General features: G+C 38.4%; 2 protein-coding genes across 2 annotated transcripts in view; one reads left to right on the top strand and one right to left on the bottom strand.

The window, feature by feature from the left end:
* Nucleotides 1-666: 666 nt before the first annotated feature.
* On the top strand, nucleotides 667-3,486 carry LOC144452342 (uncharacterized). Its single transcript, XM_078143423.1, has 3 exons — nucleotides 667-1,054; nucleotides 1,759-1,830; nucleotides 3,233-3,486. Exons 1-3 carry the CDS (start codon nucleotides 691-693, stop codon nucleotides 3,328-3,330), a joined length of 534 nt encoding a protein of 177 aa, XP_077999549.1. The 5' UTR covers nucleotides 667-690; the 3' UTR covers nucleotides 3,331-3,486.
* Nucleotides 3,487-13,089: 9,603 nt separating this feature from the next.
* The window catches only part of LOC144452074 (uncharacterized), a 53,717-nt gene continuing 53,414 nt past the window's right edge, over nucleotides 13,090-13,392 (bottom strand). The window contains exon 56 of the mRNA XM_078143085.1: nucleotides 13,090-13,329. Within this exon, the coding sequence (XP_077999211.1) occupies nucleotides 13,325-13,329 (5 nt within the window). The 3' untranslated portion in view covers nucleotides 13,090-13,324. The remainder of the gene's footprint in view (nucleotides 13,330-13,392) is intronic.

Genomic DNA, 13,392 nt, shown 5'->3' with positions numbered 1-13,392 from the left:
CTAACCACTTTATTGCATCGCTAAAACAAAACTGCATAGTGAAGACCTGAACCACTTCTACATGTCACCAAAATAAAAAATTAAATTAAAAAAAACAACAGCGGAGCTATTCTGACCGATAGGTCGCTTGTTTGTTTTTCTTGTGTGCATTTCCCAGTCATTTTTTTCTGAGATTTTGTGCAATTTTTCATAACAGTAGATTTTTGTTATAAAATGGTGACTATGGTATAAAAGTACAATACATTACCAACTTCTGTGTAAAATGTGTTTTATAGTGAGACATCATATGAAACCACTAACCACTTTATTGCATCGCTAAAACAAAACTGCATAGTGAAGAGCTGAAGACCTGAACCACTTCTACATGTCACCAAAATAAAAAATTAAATAAAAAAAAACAAACAGCGGAGCTATTCTGACCGATAGGTCGCTTGTTAGAACAAAGATTGTGAAACAAAGAGACATTTTTTTCAAATCACAGCTACGGTAACGTGGGACAAACTATCTTAAAATAATGACATTCAGCGAAGCCGGAAGACTGGGGAGTTGAGTACACAGTTTCTGTTATACCTAATGAATCCCATTATTGCATTGCATTGATGATTGTTGCCACCCAAGTACATTGAGGTGACATTCAAAGTTACATTTCATATCTTTCAGAAACTACTGTGACTACCAGTTCTAGAGAAGATGAACCAAATTAAGAAGCCAGTGACTACCATTGGTAAAATTCATTTCAATCAGTTCAACTGGCCGTATAGTGTGGTACTGCAGCTTTCTACTCACCTTGATGTCACAGACCCACGGGGTAGAGATGGCCGTTGGCTCCTTGGTGAATTCCAGTATGCCTATCCTGACATCAGATTCTTATACAGCTCACGGAATATGCGTCCAATACTAGAAGAAATAACTAATGGAAGGCTTGCCAACCAGCCACTTGGTAGAATTGTGCAAACTTTGCAGGATATGGATCGAGATGACTGTGTCGTTATTATTCGTGACGCAATCGTCAACCAGTTCAATGGAAGAGATGAATATGAGGGAAGAGCTGAAGGTACTTACTGTCTGATATATAAAATAGAACAAATTCAATACTCTACTGAATCAGCTATGATGTCAATGAATTTACACTCTGTTGTCAGGTCATGGATACCAATCTTTTCAGTGTATTCAGGCACTCGATATGCTTGAATTGTTTATAAATAAATGTAAAACATGAACACAAGAGTGACACACACATACACACACGCACACATGCATTCACATGCACTCGCATATACACATGCACACACATACATACACATACACACATACTCGCACTCATACACACACTCACATGCACACACATGCATTCACATGCACCCACACACACTCACACATGCACATGCACATACTCATGCACACGTACACATGCACACACACACACACACACTCACAAACACACACTAGCACTTACACATGCACACACGCTGACACATGCACCCCCCCCCCCCCACACACACACACACATACACATGAGGCAGTGGAATATTACTATAAATTAAGTATTTGTGGTAGATTTGTAGATATATTTTGATTCTGTCTTTAAATTGGTAGAAACAACAGTAATATAATATTTAATTGCTGCCACAGATTAATGTGAGAATAGTTAATATAATAATTTGACATCTCATAGGTTTCATTATTATTACATTGATATGTGTCATTTTAGTCAGATAGTGGAATACTTACACCGTTTTAAATCTTTTCTTTGTACAGATCTTGGTATTAATGCCATATTAGAGTTGGATGCCAAATACTTGCCAAGAAATGGACCTGGATTGATAAATGGTAAGAGTCGAAGTCTATGGACAAATATAAATTATGATGTACAAAGCCCTGTTGCAAATGAGAGGAATCAGCTGAGCAAAATTTCACCTGTGGCAATTTCCTCGCACCGATTCCTCTTGTGTGCAGGGCACCTTTTACTAACTTATCATGAGATTTTGTTCATTCGTGGCCGTGTACCAATTATCCAGCATGTTTGATAATTTTGGTCACTTGTGCGAAAATCCTCACAGTGTGCACTGACACATGACTTTCTCTTAGAGTACATGTGTGGCAATGACATAAACAGCACATAACAATGTCTGTGCCCAATCCACAGTAAGCGAATGATGTTGGAAGATAAACTTGTTGATCTATAGCCGAATTATTGTGCTTGTATGATGCACCCATACTGCACCCATTTTCATGGATCCGTGGCGTGTACAATCTACATGGTTGTCTATTTTGCAGTGGTACGGTGATTAGTGTGTTGCACTGTACGCCCATTTCGTATGTCATGACTAATTTTGAAGTGATGTATTTACCTGTTTGATCCAGTTTCATGGCTATTTCTTCTGTGGCACTGTCATGTTTGTCCATGTTTTTAAAATCAGGAGACCTCACATAAAACCATAATTCTGGCCATAGAACAATAAGTTTATCGTCCAACACGGCATCATTCACATACTATGGATTGGGCACAGACATTGTTGTGTACTGTTTTACATCATCACCAAGCATGCGCTCGAAGAGAAAGTCGTTCGAGTGCACACAGTAAGGATTTTGGCACAAGTGACCAAAATTATTAAACATGCTAGATATTTGGCTCACAGCCACGAGTAACCAAAGTCTCACTAAAAGTTGCCTGTTTACTGCACTGTTGAGATACATCATTAGCTGGTTGTACCTCCGAGCACTCATTTTCTCCTGTTTATGGGGCTGTACATCGTTAGCTGGTTATACTTCCATCATTTTTGCATTGTCAGAACTGATACTAACAAAATGAAAATTTTCACCCAATAGCCTGGTTGATGACAGCATGTAGTCCCTTCAACCATGACAACTAGTCAGACTGTCATTATTAAAATGACTCACTATATGTAGATATACACGCTTACACTATGTGATATGGTAATTTATATGTTTTTGCATATTTTTATGTAAATTTAATTCTAGCGGCGCTGGATAGCGAGAGGATGACTTTTAAGGTTATGGCTACACAGATTTTTTGAAATGTTTCACAAACGGAGATTATGAGCAGATGATACATGTATTTATATAGCCCATGTCTAAAAGTAAAATACTGCATCACTGTACATCATCAATATTTCAAAACATTTTACATAGTTATATATGTATAAAAAATACTAGAATTTGAGTGATCGAAATATATTAATATATCTCGTTATGTTCTATTTTCCTACAGATTTGGAAAGACCGTCACAAGTGATCATGAAGTACGTACTGCCTGGTTTGGTCATCATAGCACCCTTGCTGATTGTATTGTATGTCAGTCGTCACTGAGGGGATGAATAATGGCAACTCATTTATTTCTACTAATCAAGAATATTGAAAGGAATAGTTATTTCACACATAGCTTTTAAATTTACTGTGATGTTTATATATATATATATATAGGTTGATAAAAATTTGCTTCTAATGTGAGATATCATGGGTTTTTGGTAACATTTTAATGCGTTTATAAGCATGTTTTTACATTACATCAATCGCAGTGGTGTGATCACTACAGTTTTCATCATAGCTAACATCATATATAAACATTTGATATCGCACTTTTAAACCTTTGTTTAGGGGAGGGGGTTTGGATCTAAAGGAACGATGTTCGTTTGTTGAGATTGTACAACATTGTGAAATCATCAATAAGGTAGCGAGTGGTTACATAAGTGAATCAATGATTGGATCTTTCTTACTAAATTTTGTACAGACCTTTATATTTGATACATGGGTAATATGAATAAAGTAAGAAATATAGTTCAGAAATATAAAATGTTATGTAGAGTAAGTATATAATATTGTGTGCACTGCAGTATGAAACTGAGATCACTGTGTATACTGTAATTGTAGTAGTACACTATCTGTTTTATACAATCTGATGAAAATCAGATGTGTTGAAAGCGGCTAGATGCCTTTATTTACCTCTATTTCCATCGTGTTGTTACATTTGTTTTGTTCTTGGTGATGACTGCCTTCTCATATTTGACCCTGTGTAATAGACAATCCCTTTTGAATCACAAGGATCTCACCCTTTCAAGTAACCAATCAGTATGAGTGTTACGTTGGCAGCTGCGCACACTGGAGAAATTGAAAAGCAAGCAAACAAACTACCCTTACACGACACATGAAGGTCAACGTGTACAGAGACTCTCAACGATTTTGAAAGAAGCGTGCTGATTGGTTGTAGAAACCTTACAAGATCCTTGAGATTCAAACAGGATTGTCTATTACACAGGTGTCAGATGTGGGATGGTGGCGATCAACTGGAAAGTACAAAACAAATGACACAAAACAGTGGAAATAGAGGTAAATAAAGACATCTAGCTGCCACTTCACAACATCATATTTTAATCAGATGTGTTGCATCAGATGGGATTTCAGTTTTAATTCGCAGAAGAAAGCACAAGTTTTGTAAAATGACACGTCAGCATTTGAGAGTATGATCACGTCCTGTGAACGTAGATATTTTTGCTTCTGGGATATTTTAGTGATATTACAGTCTTCAACTAGTTCTGAAAGACTAAATTTTTACTAATTACACCAGACTTAAACATTCCGTTCATGTACAAGAATGAATTTCAGTCACTACTTAGTTTTTCATTTTTTTAAAAGTTTTAAGTAAAAGTATCCAGGTTTACAGTACTATCATTTACATGTACATTTTGTAATTAGTTATTTACATAAAATTAATGCAGTGAAAATATTTACATACATTTTTACAAATTACTTTAAATACTTTGTAAATTGGTTTGTACAAATGTAAATAATGATTGGTATTTAGTAAATAAAACATTCAATTTTAAAAGTGTCTGATTCTTTAATAGTAGTTACCCTTACATTCCCCATCATATGTATGTACATACATATATGCACACACACACACACACACACACACACGCATACATGTGTGTATGTATGTATGTATGTATGTATGTATGTATGTATGTATGTATGTATGTATGTATGTGTGTGTATGTGTGTATGTATGTATGTATGTATGTGTGTGTATGTATGTGCGTGTGCGTGCGTGTGTGTGTGTGTGTGTGTGTGTGTTAGGTGTATTTGGCTGTGCGTGCATGAGGTAGTCATGCAGAGACTGACTCATAATATATAGAGAAAGGGGACAGACGGACGGACGGACAGGCAGACAGACAGACTTACATTTTCTGATTTATTTCTGAAGACTCTCCAGCCCTGAAGAAATTGAACACCGGCTGCAATCATCCTTGTCGCTTTACGATTCGGGAACCTTTGGTAAATACAATCATTTCCTCCTCTTCAGCAAAATGAACCTTTCGTTTCTCACTCTATCCTTCCCCGTCGATGGTACAGTGCTTCTCAGTACCAGGACTAGAGTCCAACACCTCCACCTCCCCCCCCCTCTCTCTCTCTCTCTCTCTCTCTCTCTCTCTCTCTCTCTCTCTCTCTCTCTCTCTCTCTCGCTCTCTCTCTCTGTCTCTCTCACTCTCTCTCGCTCTCTCTCTCCCTCTCTCTGTCTCTGTCTCTGTCTCTCTCTGTCTCTCTCTCTCTCTGTCTGTCTGTCTATCTGTCTGTCTGTCTGTCTGTCTGTCTGTCTGTCTGTCTGTCTGTCTCTCTCTCTCTCTCTCTCTCTCTCTCTCTCTCTCTCTCTCTCTCTCTCTCTCTCTCTCTCTCTCTCTCTCTCTCTCTCTCTCTCTCTCTCTCTCTCTCTCTCTCTCTCTCTGCTGTTGCAAATCATAGAAACCATTGAAAACAACTAAAGATGATTACCGAGCTTGTAATGCCCCTATTAACACTTCCAAACCATACCCGTCAATGTTTTGCTATCTCTTGCCTGTGGTGTTATCTGATACCCGAAATTTTGTGTTTCATCGCCTCATGAATAAAGTTTTTGACAAATTTTTAAAGATTCCTCAGGATTAGAGATGATGTGTGACAGTGAGGGCGCCTCTCTCTCTCTCTCTCTCTCTCTCTCTCTCTCTCTGTCTCTCTCTGTCTCTGTCTCTCTGTCTCTGTCTCTGTCTCTCTCTCTCGCTCTCTCTCTCCCTCTCTCTGTCTCTGTCTCTGTCTCTGTCTCTCTCTCTCTCCCTCTCTCTCTCTCTCTCTCTCTCTCTCTCTCTCTCTCTCTCTCCCTCTCTCTCTCTCTCTCTCTCTCTCTCTCTCTCTCTCTCTCTCTCTCTCTCTCTCTCTTCTCTCTCTCTCTCTCTCTCTCTCTCTCTCTCTCTCTCTGTCTCTCTGCTGTTGCAAATCATAGAAACCATTGAAAACAACTAAAGATGATTACCGAGCTTGTAATGCCCCTATTAACACTTCCAAACCATACCCGTCAATGTTTTGCTATCTCTTGCCTGTGGTGTTATCTGATACCCGAATTTTGTGTTTCATCGCCTCATGAATAAAGTTTTTGACAATTTTTTAAAGATTCCTCAGGATTAGAGATGATGTGTGACAGTGAGGGCGCCTCATCCTAGGTTCTGAGTCAATATTTCAGATCGGCATCTAGTTGGGACTGTTTGTAGGGTAAAAACGTCGGACTTATTACGTAAGAGATGAAAAATGTCAGTTTCTTTGTATTGTCAACAGCAACAGGTGTCCATGGCCCAATTAAATTGTATTTTTAAAGTTTTTATTGCAGAAACATAAAATTTAGGAGGGATTTGTGATAAGTTAAGATAAATATATATCTGCGATGGGAAATTATTCAATAAGTGAGTGATGTGTCAGGGCGCCGCATCACGGTGTACCACACAATTTCAAACAGCTTGAATTAGCTGCCGATCTGAAATATTGACTCAGTACGTTATCGCACAATCATCCCGAGTATACAGTACGCCGCGATGCGGCGCCCTCACACACCACTCACTCAAGACATGTTCTATAACATTTTGAAAAATATTATTCATGAGGCTATGAAACTCAAAATTACGGCTATCAGATAGAATCACAGACAAGATAGAAACATAACGAGAATTGCTATTAGGCCTAGATGTTATTAGGGGGATCACAAGCTCGGTAATCGTCTCTGGTAGTTTGGAAGGCTCTCTTTTGTTCAAACATACGTCGAAGGTTACCGAGAATTCCGTGATTTGCTCTTCGGGAATCATCGGTCTTTGCTTGCTACAGCAACACCGATGATTCCCGAAGCTCTGAGAAGAGCAAATCACAGAATTCTCGGTAACGTTCGGCCTATGTTTGAACAAAAGAAACCTTTGCAAACTAGTAAAGATGATTACCGAGCTTGTAATGCCCCAATTAAAACTTTGAAACCATACCCGTCAATGTTTTGCTTATCTCTTGCCTGTGGTGTTATCTGATACCCGAAATTTTGTGTTTCGTCGCCTCATGAATAAAGTTTTTGACAAATTTTTAAAGACTCCTCAGGATTAGAGATGATGTGTGACAGTGAGGGCGCCTCATCCTAGGTTCTGAGTCAATATTTCAGATCGGCAGCGAGTTGGGACTGTTTGTAGGGTAAAAACGACTTATTACGTAAGAGATGAAAAATGTCAGTTTCTTTGTATTGTCAACAGCAACAGGTGTCCATGGCCCAAGTAAATCGTATTTTTAAAGTTTTTATTGCAGAAACATAAAATTTAGCAGGGATTTGTGATAAGTTAAGATAAATATATATCTGCAATGTGAAATTATTCAATAAGTGAGTGATGTGTTATCACGGCATCACGGCACTGCCACATTAATTTCAAACAGCTTGAACTAGCTCCCGATCTGAAATATTGACTCAGTACGTTGTCCCACAATCATCCCGAGTACGGTACGCCGTGATGCGGCGCCCTCACAAACCACTCACTCTAGACATGTTCTATAACATTTGGAAAAATATTATTCATGAGGCTATGAAACTCAAAATTACGGCTATCAGATAGAATCACAGGCAAGATATAAATATAACAAGAATTGCTATTAGGCCTAGGTGTTATTTGGGGGATCACAAGCTCGGTAATCGTCTCTGGTAGTTTGGAAGGCTCTCTTTTGTTCAAACATACGCCGAAGGTTACCGAGAATTCCGTGATTTGCTCTTCGGGAATCATCGGTCTTTGCTTGCTACAGCAACACCGATGATTCCCGAAGCTCTGAGAAGAGCAAATCACGGAATTCTCGGCAACGTTCGGCCTATGTTTGAACAAAAGAAACCTTTGCAAACTAGTAAAGATGATTACCGAGCTTGTAATGCCCCAATTAAAACTTTGAAACCATACCCGTCAATGTTTTGCTTATCTCTTGCCTGTGGTGTTATCTGATACCCGAAATTTTGTGTTTCGTCGCCTCATGAATAAAGTTTTTGACAAATTTTTAAAGACTCCTCAGGATTAGAGATGATGTGTGACAGTGAGGGCGCCTCATCCTAGGTTCTGAGTCAATATTTCAGATCGGCAGCGAGTTGGGACTGTTTGTAGGGTAAAAACGACTTATTACGTAAGAGATGAAAAATGTCAGTTTCTTTGTATTGTCAACAGCAACAGGTGTCCATGGCCCAAGTAAATCGTATTTTTAAAGTTTTTATTGCAGAAACATAAAATTTAGCAGGGATTTGTGATAAGTTAAGATAAATATATATCTGCAATGTGAAATTATTCAATAAGTGAGTGATGTGTTATCACGGCATCACGGCACTGCCACATTAATTTCAAACAGCTTGAACTAGCTCCCGATCTGAAATATTGACTCAGTACGTTGTCCCACAATCATCCCGAGTACGGTACGCCGTGATGCGGCGCCCTCACAAACCACTCACTCTAGACATGTTCTATAACATTTGGAAAAATATTATTCATGAGGCTATGAAACTCAAAATTACGGCTATCAGATAGAATCACAGGCAAGATATAAATATAACAAGAATTGCTATTAGGCCTAGGTGTTATTTGGGGGATCACAAGCTCGGTAATCGTCTCTGGTAGTTTGGAAGGCTCTCTTTTGTTCAAACATACGCCGAAGGTTACCGAGAATTCCGTGATTTGCTCTTCGGGAATCATCGGTCTTTGCTTGCTACAGCAACACCGATGATTCCCGAAGCTCTGAGAAGAGCAAATCACGGAATTCTCGGCAACGTTCGGCCTATGTTTGAACAAAAGAAACCTTTGCAAACTAGTAAAGATGATTACCGAGCTTGTAATGCCCCAATTAAAACTTTGAAACCATACCCGTCAATGTTTTGCTTATCTCTTGCCTGTGGTGTTATCTGATACCCGAAATTTTGTGTTTCATCGCCTCATGAATAAAGTTTTTGACAAATTTTTAAAGACTCCTCAGGATTAGAGATGATGTGTGACAGTGAGGGCGCCTCATCCTAGGTACTGAGTCAATATTTCAGATCGGCAGCGAGTTGGGACTGTTTGTAGGGTAAAAACGACTTATTACGTAAGAGATGAAAAATGTCAGTTTCTTTGTATTGTCAACAGCAACAGGTGTCCATGGCCCAAGTAAATCGTATTTTTAAAGTTTTTATTGCAGAAACATAAAATTTAGCAGGGATTTGTGATAAGTTAAGATAAATATATATCTGCAATGTGAAATTATTCAATAAGTGAGTGATGTGTTATCACGGCATCACGGCACTGCCACATTAATTTCAAACAGCTTGAACTTGCTACCGATCTGAAATATTGACTCAGTACGTTATCCCAAAATCATCCCGAGTATGGTACGCCGTGATGCGGCGCCCTCACACACCACTCACTCAAGACATGTTCTATAAAATTTTGAAAAATATTATTCATGAGGCTATGAAACTCAAAATTACGGCTATCAGATAGAATCACAGACAAGATAGAAACATAACGAGAATTGCTATTAGGCCTAGATGTTATTAGGGGGATCACAAGCTCGGTAATCGTCTCTGGTAGTTTGGAAGGCTCTCTTTTGTTCAAACATACGCCGAAGGTTACCGAGAATTCCGTGATTTGCTCTTCGGGAATCATCGGTCTTCGCTTGCTCCAGCAACACCGATGATTCCCGAAGCTCTGAGAAGAGCAAATCACGGAATTCTCGGTAACGTTCGGCCTATGTTTTAACAAAAGAAACCTTTGCAAACTCCTAAAGATGATTACCGAGCTTGTAATGCCCCAATTAAAACTTTGAAACCATACCCGTCAATGTTTTGCTTATCTCTTGCCTGTGGTGTTATTTGATACCCGAAATTTTGTGTTTCGTCGCCTCATGAATAAAGTTTTTGACAAATTTTTAAAGACTCCTCAGGATTAGAGATGATGTGTGACAGTGAGGGCGCCTCATCCTTGGTAGTGAGTCAATATTTCAGATCGGCATCAAGTTGGGACTGTTTGTAGGGTAAAAACGTTGGACTTATTACGTAAGAGATGAAAAATGTCAGTTTCTTTGTACTGTCAAAAGCAACAGGTGTCCATGGCCCAAGTAAATCGTATTTTTAAAGTTTTTATTGCAGAAACATAAAATTTAGCAGGGATTTGTGATAAGTTAAGATAAATATATATCTGCAATGTGAAATTATTCAATAAGTGAGTGATGTGTTATCACGGCATCACGGCATACCACACAATTTCAAACAGCTTGAACTTGCTACAGATCTGAAATATTGACTCAGTACGTTATCCCACAATCATCCCGAGTATGGTACGCCGTGATGCGGCGCCCTCACACACCACTCACTCTAGACATGTTCTATAAAATTTTGAAAAATATTATTCATGAGGCTATGAAACTCAAAATTACGGCTATCAGATAGAATCGCAGACAAGATAGAAACATAACGAGAATTGCTATTAGGCCTAGGTGTTATTAGGGGATCACAAGCTTGGTAATCGTCTCTGGTAGTTTGGAAGGCTCTCTTTTGTTCAAACATACGCCGAAGGTTACCGAGAATTCCGTGATTTGCTCTTCGGGAACCATCGGTCTTTGCTTGCCACAGCAACACCGATGATTCCCGAAGCTCTGAGAAGAGCAAATCACGGAATTCTCGGTAACGTTCGGCCTATGTTTGAACAAAAGAAACCTTTGCAAACTCCTAAAGATGATTACCGAGCTTGTAATTCCCCTATTTACAGTTTGAAAACATACACGTCAATGTTTTGCTTATCTCTTGCCTGTGGTGTTATCTGATACCCGAAATTTTGTGTTTCATCACCTCATGAATAAAGTTTTTTGGAAATTTGCTGATCCAGGAATAAAAGTTCAGAGTAAGTTTTTCCATTCAACCATGTAGTGGTAAAGTCTGTAACTAAAACTTTTATGACTATGTCAGCGTTCAAAAAGTAATCACATGATGCGTATAACCTTCACACAGTAGGAAACTTGTGAAGATTCGTGTCTCGGAGGGGATTATGGGAAATCTATACTGCATGTCAGAAACGGTTTTTTATGTTTTCTGTTCCACCATCTCCTTATTGGTAACAGCCATGTTGACTTCTTATTTGTGGGTATAAATTAGGGACTCAGCAATGTAAGAGTGAGGACGACTTTTGCTTATAATTTAAATTACAAATCTGATCATTCGTATTTTTCTTTTCAGGAAAATATCTAAAAACTGAGATCAAATTCCCCCGAATAGTGATGTAAAATACAGTATTAGACCTGTATATGAATACCAAAGGAACTGGGGCACCAACATAGACGGAATGTGTCGTTCTGGTGGTTCGTCCTATAGTCGTAACACAGTGACGTCAGAATATGTAGTGTGGAGAGATGCATCCTATAGTCGTAACACACTGAGTGACGTCAGAATAGACAGTGCAGATGTGCATCTATAGTCGTTACATAGTGACGTCAGAATAGACAGTGCAGATGTGCCTCTATAGTCGTTACACAGTGACGTTAGAATAGACAGTGGAGAAGTACATCTCGTTAAAGTGACGTCAGAACACTGTCGACATGTGAATATAGCCTTTTCTTTAGACTTAAAGTCCAACTTGGACTGAAATTGTCTCGTTTTGAAAACAGTAAAGATTGTATATATTTTTATGAATATCTTTAAAGAACAATCCCCCTAGCCTTTGTATGAGTTATCTTATATTTCTATTCAGACGAAGATTTTTTTAAAAGTTGTTGATTGCCTTGAATTTCAAAAGTAAAATAAAAAAGTTTATACATATTGCATATCTTTTTGAATATTTGGTTGGTTTGGACTTGATTGTATTTTGTGTTCATTTTTTTGGGTGATATAACATAATTGAAGCAACATGTTACAAGTTACAGTATTACTGACTGTTTTCTTCTCAATTTTCAATGAACTAATCAATTTTCAGTTTCTTTGAGCTCCCTCTTTTCAGCATCCGTAGTAAGAGTAGTAATGTGATGTGATAACTGACCGTGTGTACATGTATGTGTGTGTGTATGTATGTATGTATGTATGTATGTGTATGTATATGTATGTGTGTGTGTGTGTGTATGTGTATGTTTATCTGTATGTCTGTGTTTATATTCGTATGTGTATGTGTATGTGTATGTGTATGTGTATGTGTGTACATGTGCATGCACATGCGAGTGTGTGTATGTATGTATATGTATGTACGTACGTACGTACGTACGTACGTACGTACATATAACCGTGTCTGTGTATGTGCATTTGTGTGTGTATACATGTGCATATGCATGTGTATGTTTGTACGTATAACTGTGTATGTCTGTGTGCATGTGCATGAATGTACATGTCTATCTGTCTGTCTGTCTGTCTGTCTGTCTGTGGAGTCCAACACAATATACTCACTTTTCTTACAGGACAGACTTCTTGACCAATAACGTAAGAAGTATAACACTGCATCCCTTTCAGAAAGTATTAAGTTTATGCCTGGTTATAACCTCCCTTTATTGCAAGTAATACAGCTAGCTGGACACACACACACACACACACACACACACACACACACATATGCACTCGCATGCACACACACACAACACACATAACCACAACACACGCACAGCACACACACAGACACCACACACAACACACACACAGACACCACACACAACACACACACACACAACACACACACACACACACACACACATGCATGCACCCACACACACACACACACACACACACACACAATCACATCACTGAAACTCCTTCACTAAATCTTGTACAATGCATAAAATATCATTTATTTATTCATCAAGAAAAAAACATCAAATATTTGTTTTGTTAGCTTTTTATAAAGTACACTAACGCCTTCTGAGAAAAGTACAATTGATAAAATCAGACCAAACTAAAAATACAAAAACCTGTCATATCAGAGAACAGTAAAATAGTGGGAATATGAACAGAAAGAGTTTAAAATGGCACAAAATATACAGTCAGCAAAACTCAGTCAGTTTAATCTGTAATTGAAAGAAAAGACAGGAATTATACACGAAGTGAACACAGTTCTTGTTACTATTCTT

This window comes from Glandiceps talaboti, chromosome 22, assembly GCF_964340395.1.
Source record: "Glandiceps talaboti chromosome 22, keGlaTala1.1, whole genome shotgun sequence".
NCBI classification, from domain to species: Eukaryota; Metazoa; Hemichordata; class Enteropneusta; family Spengelidae; genus Glandiceps; species Glandiceps talaboti.
The sequence above is the reverse complement of the archived record's forward strand: the minus strand, read 5'-3'. Positions and strand labels throughout refer to the sequence as shown.

What these genes read in the sequence shown, in the direction of transcription:
- LOC144452342 (XM_078143423.1), top strand. Translation starts at nt 691, where the DNA reads ATGAACCAAATTAAGAAGCCAGTGACTACCATTGGTAAAATTCATTTC. An exon ending in ATATGAGGGAAGAGCTGAAG is followed by an intron (nt 1,055 to 1,758) that starts GTACTTACTGTC and finishes TTCTTTGTACAG; the next exon opens with ATCTTGGTATTAATGCCATA. An exon ending in TGGACCTGGATTGATAAATG is followed by an intron (nt 1,831 to 3,232) that starts GTAAGAGTCGAA and finishes ATTTTCCTACAG; the next exon opens with ATTTGGAAAGACCGTCACAA.